The sequence below is a fragment of the Anas platyrhynchos genome, chromosome 4 (genome assembly GCF_047663525.1).
Source record: "Anas platyrhynchos isolate ZD024472 breed Pekin duck chromosome 4, IASCAAS_PekinDuck_T2T, whole genome shotgun sequence".
NCBI classification, from domain to species: domain Eukaryota; kingdom Metazoa; phylum Chordata; class Aves; order Anseriformes; family Anatidae; genus Anas; species Anas platyrhynchos.
In genome coordinates this window covers 64,240,539-64,257,023 of record NC_092590.1, presented here as the reverse complement: position 1 = coordinate 64,257,023, position 16,485 = coordinate 64,240,539, and the positions used below count along the sequence as shown (strand labels likewise).

Sequence of the window (16,485 nt, the reverse complement as noted above, 5' to 3'; positions counted from 1 at the left end):
ATCTTCTCTTTCATATATTTTTTCTATGAGAGCATTGCTAGCATGCAGTGAGTTCACTACACCTCATAGGCACTTTCTCTTGTCTCGATGCCTATAAACAAAGTTACCTTTCTGCAGCAGTGTCTAAAACAAGTTACCTTAAGGAATCTACTTGATAACACACAGAGGTAACATGCACTTTGACTTTCATGTTGCATATAGTACCTGTGGAATTTCTCTGTTCTACTTGCATGTGGTGACTACATATTTATTTTTATGTTTTATCCCAGGCCAGTCCAGCTCCTTCAGTGTGTACGTAATCCTGACCACGAGGACTGCAGGCTTTGCCCCAGCAGCATGGAAACTTCGTGAAACAGGGTGCTCCACACTTTTTGATTTTTTTATTATTATCATCTGTGTGTAAAACTGGAAAAGACGTGGCTACATAGCTTAGAGGGACAAATAGTGCTATGGTGTACAGAGCCAATAACCAGCAGTCCTTGCTGTGATACTAACAGCCAAGTAGCAGGAGGTGGTACCTTACGTGTGATTCCTGTACACACATGAGCAAACAAATGTACTGTTTCAGGAGGGCCAGGGACTTGTTCGATGGTTGAGGGCTGAAGCTTTGTTTTGTTTTCTTCCCTCTTGTGCAGCTCCCATTGTGCACAGAGCACCAGGGCAGGGCTCCCTGGGGCGTTTCCAGTGGAGACACAACTTGCTGTGATCAGTGTGCTGCCTCAGAAAGGCTGGAAGGGAAATGGCAGGAGCACATGGAATATCCCCCAGCAGGGAATATTGCCCAGTGGCACACGTTATAGACACCAATGATTTGTACAGGTCAGGGGAATCAATAAGGGAGGCCTGGGATTTCTCCTGTAGCTGCATCTGGAGGTTGGAGGTTTCATTTATTGGGCAATGCCCTGGAGCCAGGCAGAGCCAGGCAGGGCTCTGATCCTTCCTCCCAGGGACTGTGGCACCTCTGATCATGCAAAGCAGATGACGGAAGAGATAAAGCAATTCTTACCTTCTAATGGGCACCACACTAAGTGGCTGGTGGGGAAACAGCAGAGCTGAGCCAAGAAGAGACCAGAAGCTGCTCAGAGCATTGCCAGCATCTGTAAGAACACATCTGGTGGGTAGCTGGGGAGAGAAAATAGCAAGACTGACTCAGGCATTCCCATTGAAACCCTACTGGAAGCATAGTTGTGGTTCAGGTTGCATTCTTTTCTTAATATAGTAGTAAGTGTGAGCCTCCCAGCTTTCATAAAGGGCCCCTCAGGCCAGAGCTTGGCCATCCACTGGGATAGACACAAACATCCAGAGGCTGCCGCAGTAAGGAGTCTCTCCTGACCTCAGGTGCTGAGGTGAAAGGTGAGGCCTTGCAGTGTGTGACTCACAAGCAGGAGGTTGTGATGCCGTGTATTTTAGTGACCACACAAGCTAGTATAACTTGGAGCACCTCTAGGTAAACCTTTGCTCTATAATACAGGAGCCCGCACTGGGCATAGCTTGACCATACCCAAGCCCTTGCCCATAATGTTTACATGAATTGAAATGATTTTTATTTGCACTCTGCAATGTAACTGCTTAGATGCATTGACTCAGACATACATTAATACTTGTAAATAGGCTATTATTGACTATAAGTCAAGAGTCTGTCTTCAAGCTCACTTTTGTACTTTTTCTGATGTACTATAAAACATTGACTGTCAAATCAAGATCTCTAATAAAACCGCTAATGGCAAATGCTGTTAACTCAGTTTCACATTCTAGTTAACCTCAGACTGGACATGAAAGTAAGCTGCTTCCTAAAAGAGAGGGTGATTTTTGCATGAATTGAAAGTCAAGAGTAAATGGAATAATTTTACAAGGATTTCTGCAGAATGTTTAACTGTGAGAGTAAGAACTAAGCAAACCCAAGAGAATTTATCTTTCATTCTGTTCTTCTTCCTTCCCAAACTTCTTACTTTTTACCTTTTTTTTTTGAACCTGCCTCCAGGCATTAATGAAGGAGTATGGCCCTGTCATCTCCATGGGGGTGGTGTGGGGGCTTAGCCTGAATTGAGGATGTATGGAAACTTGCAGCAATATTTACTGTTAGAAGGTGTTTTATGCCTATCAGTGGGGAGTGGGGATGGGACCAGAGGGGCAAGGGACGAGGATGAGGCATGGGGACAGCACAGCCTCCGGTGATTGCCTCTCACTTGGGGATGATCTGAGTTGAGAGGGAGGCCCTCCCGTGCCTCTGGCTATCTGAAAGCAGTTTGTTCCTATCTGGGTGTGACCAAGGAACAGGAGATACATGTCAAGCCAGGAGACAAGCATGGTGTGCTGCAAGGGGAGATGATTAACAAATAACTTGGGTTTGTCTTGGTTTGATCAAGTTTCATTGAACTGTCTGCAGCACAGACCTGTTAGACATATGCTCAGATAGAGTAAACATAACCCCATGACTACCAGCTAAATGTCTCCCAGCAGCCAGAAATGCACAGGAAAAATAACTCAGAAATTCACTTAAAATACGAAACTCTGCATAGGAAAGCAGAGAAAGCCCTCAGGACATATCCTCCCCAGGCTCCCCTTGCTCCCTCCTCCATCATGTACAGAGAAGTTATTTAATTTGTAGGCAGTGGAAAGTGAAACATCACGTTGTTATCTTGAACAAAGATATCCATATACATATATGCTGTTCTCAGCCATGTTAGTGGAGAAAGGTTACTGTTCTTATCAGGGATTGCATAATAAAACGTTAAAAAGCAAATCTGTGCTTTTGAAAAAGGCAGTGCACATTGCAAAGCGTGCAAAATGCCACACTTTCACAGGGAAACCTGGCAATAAACCACAGTTACCATTAGGAGAATAACTGACCTGATGATGACCTGGTTTCGTTTGGATTGGTTATTCTGCTGCCAAAAGGAGCTGCAAATGTTGTGGATTCGCAGGTGGAGGGGGCAGAACCCCAGTGGCGCACTTGCACTCATGAAGGGAGAAGGGTTTCTTTTATCCACTCTCACATGGCTGGCATGCCCTGCAGACATGCCCTGCCAGGCAAGTATCATTCCAAAACCAATTGCTCCGCTGAAAACATGTAAACCAAAACACTCCCAAACTAATACAGAGGCCCAAATTCACAGACACCTAAATAAAAGGAAAAATCAAGCATGCATTCTTTTCCACAACATGGAAGAAATGTTTCCTAATCTAGTTTGAAACATGTCCAATTTTGAAAAAAATGCTTTCAACCTGATGAAGTGAACCTCTGTCACAACTTGTTCAAGATAAATGGGCTAGATGGTGCCCCAGGCCCACAGCAAACACTGCCAAGAGCACTGCTCGGAAACCCAAGAGGCACCCAAGTCATTGTGTGATAAGGTGGTATCGGCACTGCGCCCTCCCAGAACCCCACAGTGCCATGACAGCTACTTCTGTGACCCCATTACCCCTGTACTCGTGCTCCCTCAGCTTTTGATGTACTTAACCTGACTAGAGCCTGCTATTCCTGCACTTATTTTTGAGATTAGGAAGCTAATGAAACACAGGAAGATCTGTTCTCTTCGCCAGTCATTGCTTGGCCATGGGTGTTTACCATGAATCATGGTGTTTGATTTAAAACATTTTGGCCTCTCATAGGGTCAGAAGGCTCAATAGGAGCAAATGCAAATAGCCTGAATTCCTCTTGGGTCCTTACCTCTCGTGTTTCTTCTTGGCTGACCCCAGGTAGCTCCCCCACCCTTCACTTGGGTCTCAGTCTCCACACAGTCACCCTACAGGGCCACCGGCTCTCTCCAAGACCCACATATAGGGACATAAGTGAAATTAAGCTGCCTTTCCCTTACAACAAACGTTACAGGTCTAGAGGAAAAGCTAAAACCTGGAAACAAAGGTTTAAACATGTGAAAGGTAATCAATATTACCCTCAAAGCCCCAAAGCCTTTTTTTTTTTTTTTCTTAAGCTATTATCCTGCTTTTTTGGAGTCCAAAATTCTTAATCTATAGTCTTTGAAGAGGGGTTTTTGATTTTATGTGTGTGTTGGCAGTGTATAGTGCAGTAGATCTGGGTTCCCATAGACACTGGCAATAAGGGACTGGTTTTGATGGGACTCTGGGCATAGCTGCAGCACTGCAGGGACTATCAGCCAGAGGCAGAACCTTCACCACCAGTGATCTGGGCTGCCCTTCATGCATGTGCCTGAGAAGACTCCCTGATACTCAAAAGAGTAACCCTCAAGCATTTTCTTACTTAAAAGAGTCCCGTAGCAGGAGCAGAAAAGTGAGATCAGCCTTCAGTAGGGAAAGCCTGCCAGGAAGATAATGAGAAGAGGCTGCATCTCAGAAACTCTCTTAATAACAATATCACAGGCTTAAGATGGCAACTAAATGTGCTAACGGACTGATCTTTCCTATTAAGTAGTTTGAAAGCAGTGAGGCACTGGCTAACCCAACAAAATCACTTTGCATGTAGAACACAAAGATGGGTGACAAGGTAAAAACAATAGTGAGTCTGTATGACAGGAGCAAAACCACAGAAAATACATGGTAGGAGAGCTACACTAATAGCTCTCGCAGCACCAGGAGACTCCAGAGAACAGCTTTTTTCCATTCCTACTCTTCTTGAAATGCTAACCAAAGCAATGGTACCGTGCTGCAACCAGACCTGGGACTTCTGCCGCTGAGGCCCTAGGAATTAGAGCTAAAGGTCTCCTGTCTATCAGCAAAATCACACTGTGGGTCAGGCACAAAGGGGATGTATAATTGGCTAACAGTTACTGGGATAGTTAATATATTTATTCATCATGATGCTTTGTATAGAGCCATATTTTTGTGCTACAATGTGCTGCATGCAAAGGCAGGTGACCAGAAGGATCAGCCTGGCTTCCCCTGAGGAAGACGTTCAGTAACATCAGTGTGTGGCTGTGTACTTCGTTTATGGCAGGCAAACTGTGAAAAGACTGAGAAGTGGTTTAGGCAAACACAGACTACAGAAATAAACAAAACATCAATATGGGTAACAGTTCTTGCACTAAAATATTGCTAAAAACAGGAACCAGGAAAACAGTGCCAGTTTCCACAATTTCTTGTCAGAGGCTCATAATTTTCATGAGTAGTAACAGACATTTCATACATGAAGAAATAAAAGAATAACAAATGTCTTGATAAGTTTAACCAAGTTCTGGGACTGACGATCCTTTTTTCATTAATAAATTGCCTTTTTCTCTGAGCTGTATCGAATGCACCGTGCAGGTAGTGATTCATTTCTACGCCTATTAGGGAATTGCTGTTTGGCATGGGGCAAACAATTTAACCTCCAGATTTGAGATTTCCTGCTTGAATGGGACGAATGATGAGATCATATTTTTAAATTTTACAGTCACGAGGGTCATCCTAGTCTCTCAGCTGATCTTACAAATGCTACAGCTTTTTACTTTCATCTTATTGTGCCTCTGTTCTGTCCCAGAATTGCGCACTAGGCTGATGCAACCATTTCCAGGAAGGCCAGTAGCCTCATGCTCACTTATAACGCCAGTCAATGAAGTACCCACTCTTCCCGTGGTAGCATGTTACTCAGCCTCATTATTGAAAATTAATCTAAACTTTGCCAATATTCATGTTCCAGCAACTTCTTTTTATATCCTGTGCTGAAGATTCTGGGGAATTAGTGTTCTGGGGACTGGTAGCTTCTCCTGGTGAAAGGAATTCTCCATCCAGACACTTCTCACTCTTTTCTGGTGAATTAAAGAGATCAAACTTTTTAAACACAATGTGTTTGTTAGAATTAGTGACTTTTTACTTCACCCTCTCACGTTCTTTGTTACTCTTCTCGCAGTGCAAAAAGGCATCATCTTATATCCCCTGTGGCATGCTGATTATTGGGCTGGATTGACATAGCTAGATTGAAATTCAGTCCTTCCTTTTGCTGGGTTTATTGCTAATGAGTCATAGCAAAATGATGACAGAAAGTCACAGGTTGATTGGAGCAAAGTTGAGAGGCAGATTCTTTACTACTGAAAACAAAATCAGTTGTTACTCTAATATGCCCCAGCAGAAGTGGGGGGACTCTGTGGTCAAAATACTCAGGAAAGACTACAGGAAAGGCAGCCTCTCTTTCAAGTGTACCTTTGATTTCATCTGTTTTACACATTCTTTCATGACACAACATCAGTTAACACATTAGGGTAGACAAGACTTTTTTCAATCTCATACCAAAATGCATTCTTACCGTACTACCTTGGTTAATTACTAGTCCAAACATTCTAGCTTAACAGAACTAAAGCAAGTTGATTTTGCTTTTCTAATCCAGTCATTTTATCACTCCAAACTTTTTAAGAAAGAGCATTTCTACACAGCAATATATTTGCAATACAGATTATGTGTGTCAAAAGGTATTCATTAGCTTTTCTGAAAACCAAAAAGACCTCACCAGCATCAACATATCACTATCTCAGTATACCAAGAGAATAACAACAATCCTGGCAAGTTAAAGACATCCTTAACAATGTCTGAGATGTCTCCTACTGTAAGTACTAAACTGAAGCACACAAAGCCAAGGAAACCTTGTTGTAGACCTGCTGATGCTATAGAGTCCTCTTTAACTCCTCAACCCTGCCCCAATGCCACACATGTGCCATATGACCATAATTCTATTCTCCTTTCCTGTTTATGTCTAGTTTCTACTCAGTCCCCCAGGAAAACAGAAATACTCATACATAAATGAGATGGAAGGCACAAGCACATGGGCTGTGGAATATAACTGAACACTGAAGCAAAAAAAAAGATAATCAACACTTCAAAGAAGATGAGCAAAATCACTTAATATCTGCTGTCTTTTTGCTTTGCATTGCTTGTGCTCACAGTCTCACAATATTATTTGAAAGTAAATGAAATAGCAATAATTTATTGGAAGATGACTGATTTTGATCTGGGAATGTACAGCACGACAAATTACGTCAGTGCAAAAGTAATTGCTTTCTAATTTAAATGTCAAAAATTATACAGCTCCCCAGCAGAAATATTCTATTCTGCATTTCTAAAATTGCCACTCTGTTCACTGACATTATGTTCAATTAGCTCAGGCAAGGTTACTTTGGCTGAGTCTTGGCATGATAAAGCTTGATGTAGTAAATTAAAAATGGGTAGGAAATTATTTATATATCTCCTCCAGTACTATTTTCAGCAGTGTGTGAGTTGTACTAAATACCAATGACAGTGAAAGTAGAAAATGCCTGGGCTGTCCTGTGAATTCCTAGGCACTTAGTGGTAAATACATCCAGAGTAGAGTCCATTGCAGAATATTTGTAGCCAGAGGTAAGAATCTTGTTACCATCATTACTTGAATTCAGTTAAAACTCCTTTTAGTATTGACAGGAATATTTCAGATAATGATTACTGGGACAGAACCCAGCCTTTCACAGACTCACAGAATGGCTCAGGAGGGAAGGGACCTCTGGGCATCCAACCCCTGCTCCAGCAGGGCCCCCAGAGCAGGCAGCCCAGAACCACATCCAGGGGGCTTTTGAAGATCTCCAAGGAGGAGACCCTACAGCCTCTGGGCAACCTGTGCTGGGGCTCTATCACCTGCACAGCACAGGAGTGCTGCCTGGTGTTCAGGAGAAACCTCTTGTGTTCCAGTTTGTGCCCATTGCCTCTTGTCCTGGAACTGGGCACAACTGAAAAGAGCCTGACTCCATCTTCTTTGCACCCTCCCTGCAGGTATTTAATGACTTTAATGAGATCCCCCTGAGCCTCATCTTCTCCATGCTGAATAGCCCCAGCTCTCTCAGCCTTTCCTCATAGGAGAAGTGCTCCAGCCCCATCACCATCTTCATGGCAATTCATTGTGCTTTCTCCAGCAGCTCCATGTCCCTCTTGTTCTGGGAGCCCAGAACTGGACCCAGCACTCCAGGTGAGGCCTCACCAGTGCTGAGTAGAGGAGCAGGATCACCTCCCTCAACCTGCTGGCAATGCTTGGCCTAATGCAACCCGGGATACAACTAGCTTTCTTTGCGGCAAGGGAACATTAGTTCAATGTGATGTCCACCAGGAACCTAAGGTCCTTTTCTGCCAAGCTGTTTTCCAGCTGGGTGGCCTTCAGTATGTACTGGTGCATCAGGTTGTTCCTGACCAAACAGGAAGCAGCACAGCTCCCACATGCGTGGATGGAGTGGCACTCTGCATGTAGTGACAGTGGTCCGTGGCATTCTAGGATTCATGTTGGACACCATTCCAAGGAGCAGTTCTGGCAGTGGAAGAGTACTCAGAGGAGGAGGGCATCAGCCATTGCCTAGGCCCGCTTGAGCATCTCAGACCTGAGGAAGGGAAAAGAGTAACTACTGCAGGAAAACGTCACCCAAGGGCCGCATAGGAGATCCATCATCAGAGACCCAGAAATGAAAAGCTGGAAGAGGAGTGAAGAAACTGGAAGGTTTCACCGTGGACACTGCGTCCATAACTGCACTAGGGAAGCTTCTGGAGAGTAGAGTGGGATTAGCCAGCCTCTCTGACTGCTTTCCCATTCAGCACCTCTCAATGCCCTTCAAAGAGACACATTTCTGAGATGCTTAGCATACTGGCAGATGCAGGGAATTTAAACCCAAATTCAGGGCTTGAAGGAAACATTTCAGATTTATTGGCAATGTGCATGCATTATTAAATAGGGTGACAGAGTAGCATACTAGAGGTCTAAAGATCTTATATTATTGTAATTAGTTTTCTCTGCCACGGATATACTGACTCAAAACAGGTCTCTGCAAAGTTACAAGCTCTTGCTACCAACAGAAACAGAACCAGCTGTCCAGTGTAGGAAACAGGTCTTCTTGGGATGCTCTTGCCTATAAAATTCATGAGATAGCCTCAGGTAAAAGATCTTTTACTGGCCAGTACTACTTGTAACTTTCTGGCAGTTATAATGAAATGTGAGTAACATTGGATATTTGACCTGTCAGCCTCAGCTTTAACATTTTAATTTACTATAGACAGAATCACCATCAGCAGGTTCTGTGGACAACGTGCTGCTTGTAAGTCAAGAGGCTATTTTTTATGTTTTGAGTAAGTCTTAGTGGAAATAGCACAGAAATAACAAAAACTCCATGTGTGACCTATGTCACCTTAGACAATAGCATACATCAAATGCATGTGTTGCAAGTAGCATGGATAAGATTAGCATTTGTGTCACAGTATCATAAAGCTGCTGCAGACTTTTATGTGCTCCGTTTCCTGTAACAGGGCTATTACACTTGCCTCTGGATGCAGGCAGCATGTGAAATGAGGTCAATATGTCCAGAATCTATTAACGTACTATGTGTGTGCTGTTTTCTTCCTGCTCTGTACAAACTACTGGATGTCCAGAATCCTAGGTAAATGCATGAAGTTCTCAGAGAAGTCCAGGACAACACTTCTTGATGGAAAAAGATGAAGTTCGGGCAAGGCCATGCATATTAATTTTCTAGTTTATTATTATAAATACAATTATTATTTTAGATACAATTATGTATTGGGTTTATGTAGCAAGGTTTTGGTAGCGGGGGCTGCAGGGGTGGCTTCTGTGAGAAGAGTCCAGCAGCTGCCCTATGTTAGATAAGGGCCAGTTTCAGCCAGCTCCAAAGGGACCCACTGCTGCCCAGAGCAGAGCCAATAAGTGATGTTGTTTGTGCCTCAGTATCTCAGAAAAGGAAAACTGCTGTGATACAGCAGCTGGAAGAGTGAGGAGTGCGAACCAGCCCTGCAGGCCATAAGGTCAGTGCAGCAGGACGGCCGGAGGTGCTCCAGGCATGCAGCAGCAGTTCCCCTGTGGGCTGTGGAGAGGCCCCTGGTGGAGCAGGCTGTCCCCCTGCAGCCCCTGGGTCCCACACGGAGCAGATCTCCACGCTGCAGCCTGTGGAGGAGCCCCTGGTGGAGCAGGTGGATGTGGCCTGGAGGAGGCTGCGGCCATGGAGAGCCCCCGCAGGGCCAGGCCCTGGACCAAAGCTGTAGCCCGTGGAGAGGAGCCCATGCAGGGGCAGGGGGTCTGGGGGGAGCTGCCACCTTGGCGGGACCCATGCTGGAGCAGTTTGCTCTTTGTTTTGCATGTAATTCCTGTCCCAGGCCTTACAATTGCTGACCCAAAATGCCAATAGCTTTCCTTGTCAGGGGACTCTATTACTGCTGCTTGCAATTAAGCACTACAAAGATTTTGGTAGTATGTTACATGCAGTCAAACACGTCCCTCTTGTATCCTGAGGCACTTCATCTTTCTTAATTACCAGATGATATATATTGAATAAATAATGAATAATTGTAGGCTTTTAACTAAACTGAAATCTCAGACATGGCTGTTTGAATTTTATCATTCTATGTTTGATCCATCTCTCCATATAGATGGTCATTAAACAAAATATCTAGCAGTGGGTACCACTGGTTGAACTTACATTATCACTGCTCTTTGCTTTTTCCAATTTTGGGGTTTGAATTAATTATTTGTACACCACTGTGCTAACTGTGGGCCTATTCAGGCAGCATTTAAGCTTAACTCAAGTCTTCCCTATAGTAGGAGCCACCAGGAAGGTTCACCTACAGGTATTATCAAAAAGGCCATGCCTCCATCTATGAAAGCCTTCATGGAGCATGTTGTTTTGTCTCTAAGGCAGGATGGATAGTGCAGACCTGCTCAGCTGTCAGTGTTACCTAGAAGTCTAAAGCAACAGGAATGACAAGGACAATGGTTATTTATTGCAACATATGGACAGGAGTGATTTATATGTGGCTGTAGAAGGCATGAAACTTTTTGAATCGTGCAGAAAAATGAAGTCAATGCGCGTGCATTTTAAAAACGCACATAGTGGTGACCTGAATTGCCAGCTTGCTTCATCTGCTACATCCATTGTTCATAGATTGTGAGGTGCTGACCACAAAGAAGGCCCATGAGTTTCCTTGTGGGTGAAAAAGAGTATTTTTCAAACCCTTTTCCCTGCCTGGCAGCTCACCAGCAATGATGCCTTCATCAAGCAGACTTCACTCACACGGTGGCTAGCATCTCAGTGGGAGGTCTCAAAGTTCAGTGAAGCAACCTGGTTTCTGGAAAGAGTAAAGAAAAGCGTTGTTCGTATGTGCTGCTCAATGCCAGACAGATGTGTGTGCAACATACAATAAATCAACTTGGAATAAGAGGAACACTGGTAATTGTTTTTCCACAATGATATTAAAAGGAGATTTCTTTTAATGCTCTAGCCTGGAGCCTCTGAGGCCCCTGAATAGTCTGCACTATAATGCACTGCTCGGATTGTGCCCATTATTCATGGTTTCCTATGCAACAGCAGTATGTCTTCGGTGATTTAGTGCCACGTAACAAAATGACAAGGAGCGCTTGCACTTCCCCAATCAGTTCTGAAGCATAGTTCACCTATCTTCAACTCATCAACTGATAGGCCAAATCCAAAGACTCGCAGAGTCTATAAAAAATACCTTTTGTTATAACACTCAGAGTTCAAATTTTAGACCCTACTGGTTGACTTCTGAGGACAAGAGGCATATTTGGAAATACATAGATGTATGCAAAAACTATTGGGCTAAGCCAAGTTCACATTCTCTTAGTTTCAGAACTTTTTTTTTTTTTTTTAAATGCGTCTTTCCATTGTTCCCATGGTTATCATCCCAAATACAGAAGAGAAAACAAGACCACAAGGTTGTCTAGTCCCAAAGGCATTTCTAGCATACAGGAGGTATGTTGTAGCCTCCTGCATGCCTGTATTTGGTAGATGTAATCTGAGGTGACTGTGATCAGCAGCTTGCAATTGGACACGACTACTTGCTGGTTGCAGAAACGAGAACATTTAAACTAGTGGGAACATGCCTATAGAAAATAAACATTCCACATGTTGCTGCAAACACTGAAGTCTGTTTATTTCTGTAGATAAATGAGGAAGGATATTGTGACATAATAGGAGTCACTGGATGAGACTATTGCTCACTGCCAACGATCAGTGTGAGCTCTGGGCTGCAAGGAAATGACACTTTTAAGAACTTCCCGTCATCAACAAAGACCAGAAGCAACCAGCCCAAGAGTGGGAGTAGCACTCCATGATAACTGCACGTCCCAGTCGCAATACCACCCAGATTAAATATGCTTGGAATTGTAGGCACACAACTATTTTACATGATTTATATGGTTTACATGTTCATACAATCTTAAATTGCCTTTTTTTCATACATTTCTGTTCACTTGCCTGGTTATATAATCTGCATTATGATTTTAAGTTGCCAAGAATTTTAAGCTGATATCTTTTGCTTATAAATTAAAGCTATTTGATTGATTTAAGTAACAGAGTGGATGGCCTGCTAGACTGATAATTTTAATAGGGCTGTTGGATTACTTTTATAGACTGACTCCTCATTAGGTCTGAGTTCTTCCAGAATCTAGATCTGTTTGGATTCCCACTCTATGGTTGTTCATATTGCTTATGTGCAGCCATACACCCGCATAAGCACTTCTAGCTTCTGAAGGAACTGCAAGGCCAATACAACTGTTGACATTTTGAACTCGGATAGTGTAGGTGGTTTAGGTGCTGGTGGAAGTCTGGAGGGCTTTACAAGGAGAGCACTGGTACATTCAGACAGGCAAATCAGAAGCTGCAGTGGAATTGATTGCTCCTGGACAATTGGCTTCATGATGTTCCCAAGTGCCATTCCATTGTGACCCGAAGAAATGAATACTCAAACAGTAAATTCTGGAGCCAAGTTAATACTTAATGTAAGTCTAGAAAATTGAATGACCTCAGAATAAGAACAGGTTTAACCTACAGATATGCTCTGTTGATAAATGATCTTAGGGAAGTTATTTCAGTCTTCTGACTGTTCTCCTATTTGGAAAACAGAAATAATCTCGGTAATATGAAGGTAGCCGTTCGTTGATTGGCTCTGCCCTCTGTTCCCCAAAGACATGAAGTCTACTTTCTGAACCCTGCAGCTATTAAAACCAGAAAAATCTATCTTCTGAGTAAAAGACTTCTGGCATTTCATTTTTACAAGAAGCATGACACCATAAATACTTAAATTGCATATTTTTTCCCTCTGAATCTGTCTACATGCACATGCACTCCCGCATACACACACATATGTATATGCATCTCAACTCCTGCACTTGAAAAAGTCAAAGATTGCCAGCAGGAAATAAATGTCTGTCATTTCTTTTGCTTGTACAACTTAGTACGTTTATTTTTTTTCATTGACTATTGAATGTTGCTAGTCAAGAATTTTCATGTCTAGACAGAGTTTGAGTTCTCATCTACCTGACTTGGTTGTGGGTATTTCTGTGCTTCAGACTTAAACTATCCACAGAACAGAAAGCTGCAGAATACCCAGGCAAAAGAAGTTTTGAATCATTTTGAAGGTGTCAAGGTGGGCTATTTGAGCTGGGCCTTTTGTTGTTTGCCTGCACAGAGGCGAATTTCTCTCTGCATGGATGAAAGTCTTTGATATCTTGTTGTTTCTTTTGCTTTCTGCTGACTTTGACTGATGGCAGTAGTGCAGAAAATGGTTTAATTACAGCACCTGGCTAGCATTCTGCAGATGTATGAAATGCTGCTGATTTTTGTGTAACATCTTCTAAGAGGCAAATCTAATCCTGTCATACATGGCAGATTCAGAAGTTGTAGTTTCATAATCAAGAGACGTAAAAGGGGGATATTGGTCAATTCTACCGAGTGTACCTTTTTTCCCTAAAAATCCCCCAGATTGTTCCAGTTATCCAAACTTGAGCAGAAGAGAAGCTTCTATTGTACCCACAGCAACACTCATTTTGTCTTTCTCCTCTCATCTTGCTGTTTGAATTTATAACCTGTAACATTCTCTAAAATTTCCTGTCATATCTACTGCCAGAAAAAAAAAAAAAAAAAGTAACAGCTTGGTGTTTATCTGAGCAGAACAAATCTAGCAACTATACAAATACTACTCTGAATTAATTCCACAAGCTCCTTTGATGAAAAACCTGAGAGCAAGTCCTTTTGTCATGTAAATAGCTAACAAGCAAACATTAGGAAGTCAATATTAAGTACTGCAAAAACTATCAATCTTTTCAAATCAGATATTTCAGTCAAACATAAGGAGAAAGGCATGATCCAACACCATCATCATTTGATATCCCATTGTCAAAGTGAAAGATTTATTGCCTGGATGTACGGTTCAGTATGCTGCTCACAACCATGAAGAGACCAGAGCTGCACGTTTTGGGGAACTGAAGAACTTCCTTACCCACCAGGTCATACTGCCTGACGTGTTTGCTGAGCTCATGTAGCTCCTGTGTCTTGTATTCATGAAGAAATCTAAAAGATATGACTCTAGGAGAGAGCTATTGACAGTCTTCACTTGGACCTTTGTTACTTTCTCCTTTGGTCTTGTTTTCAGTTGTTTGATTACTTCTATTTGAAAACAGTTATTTATTTGGGCAACTCTGACTTACTGGTCAGTAATAAATTACAGTAGCTATTTCAAAGAATAAAATTAACCCTAATGACAGGTTATTAGCCAAATTTACTTCTAGGAAGTAGTTACATAAGCCCAGAGGAGCTCCATTAATACTGACATATATCCCCAAAAGCAGTGTTTTTATGTAAATGAGTGAACAAAAAGTAAAACACAGGAAGCCTCACAGAATAACAGTAGAATGTTTTCAAATGCAAAGGAGAAGCCAAATTCAACACTCATTTGGCTAGAGATAGGAAGGGTTATGTGAAGACTGGTGCTCCATAGGAAGGTGAGTCACTTTTCATCTCTAAGTAAATCTCGTGCTACTTCCAAAGACTGAAGACAGTATACTAAGTACTGGAAATGTCAGCTGTACCCTTGCCAGAACTAAGCTACAGGTGCAAGCAAGGGGCAAATTCAGAAGAGCCATGCAAGCATGATCCTGTATCAACATCTACTACTAAAAACCTAAATCCAGGCATTAAGGTAACCTCAGTACTGCAGTAATAGGTACCAAAAAGTTAGGAAAATAGATTGTCTACAATTTTTAGGGAGAAAGGCTCAAAAAGCTAATAAGCACCTGTTAGCTCAAGAGCTTGTAATGACTCACCAACTCTAACTAAACTTGCTCTAATACAATTTTTCTTTTTCCATATATTCCTGGCATATTTCATGTGTTCTTCTTAGAGAAGAAAGAGACATGAATTCATGTGATATTCTTCTGGAGTGATCCTGGTATATGACAGGTCTTCTTTGGTTCTTTCATTCCCACAAAAGCCTGTAAAACTAGTTGCTACTTGAATGATGATATGGGGTAGGCTCATAAAGTCAAGAAAGAAATATTACATTTGATAGCGGTGGCATTCAGCTAAACTTTGCCAGTTTTTCTTGGAAACATACTCCAGCTAGATAAGGAAAAACTACATGTTCAAAGTCTAAGAATTGTTTTTAAAACCATGACAACATTTTGGTTTACTTCTGATGATAAAATTACTGTCTAAAATAGGTCTCTTTTTTTTTCTTTCTTTTATTTATGGGATTTTATTTATTTTTTTTATGACTGTCCACTGTACTGTGAATAAAATACAGTAGTATGCTGAAATCAAAATAGACATAAATTACTATATTTTTTTTCCCATGAATTATAACTTTATTCATCACTAAGCATCACTCCTCCAGAATCTCATCTGTTCGTTTCTTAGCATTTCTTTTGTACACATATTTTTTTTCTTTTTACTTTGAAAAACCACATCAAGTTTCCACATGCCATTTCTATTAATACTGCTCCAGTTCCATGGCCCGGAGCCTCTCACTGCATATTGCCAAAGCTGCACTGGATTGAAACTCTAAGAAGGGTTTGGACAGCAGAGTGGAGTTACCTAGCTGGACTCTGGCCAGGACACTGTCAACTAACATCTTTCCTCTTACAGTGACAGTGACCTGGGAGCTCAGACACCCCCATACAGCCAGCAGCCTGATAGTTAACACAGATGGGGTTCTTTTAACCCAAACACCCTGTCTGCAGCAACACACGCAACCCCTAGTGAGCTCAAGGGCTGTTTCTGAGACAAAATTTTATCTGAAGTCATACACAAACCAATATCCCCTGATGCCCCAGCTTTTCTCTGCCCACAAACTGGCCTCTTTAGCTCACATATGCTTGCACATGTACGTGAGGATTGCAGAATCTCTGAGATCAACACTTAGCTGTAGTCCTCCCTGTAGGACACTGAGGTCTGTAGGCTGCCACACGTACAGAACAAAGCCCATGCTCATGTCCAGAGATGTATGAGACAAGGCACAACATCGCTGGAAGCTTGCACCACAGAGAACTGCAGTCGTCCTTTATAGGGCTCTTCAGAACAAGGAATAGGAACAGAGCTGCCACAGCACATGTATCTTGGGATTCAGCCACCGTGGAGTAAAAAGCAGTCCAAGGCTTTCCAGGGAATCACACCACCTCTGGAGTGACTCTGGAAACCACATCACCTTTAGGCAACACATGCAAAGGTAGCTCATGTTATTTAAAAAATATCCTGTTATCTAAGCACACTTAGTACATATAATTAGTGC

The 16,485-nt window shown here is 42.4% G+C and overlaps 1 protein-coding gene across 1 annotated transcript in view; it reads left to right on the top strand.

The window, feature by feature from the left end:
- Positions 1-1,737, top strand: part of BST1 (bone marrow stromal cell antigen 1) — a 54,041-nt gene extending 52,304 nt beyond the window's left edge. Inside the window, exon 17 of the mRNA XM_038178314.2 lies at positions 270-1,737. Coding sequence (XP_038034242.2) covers positions 270-351 — 82 coding nt within the window. The 3' untranslated portion in view covers positions 352-1,737. The remainder of the gene's footprint in view (positions 1-269) is intronic.
- Positions 1,738-16,485: the final 14,748 nt, after the last annotated feature.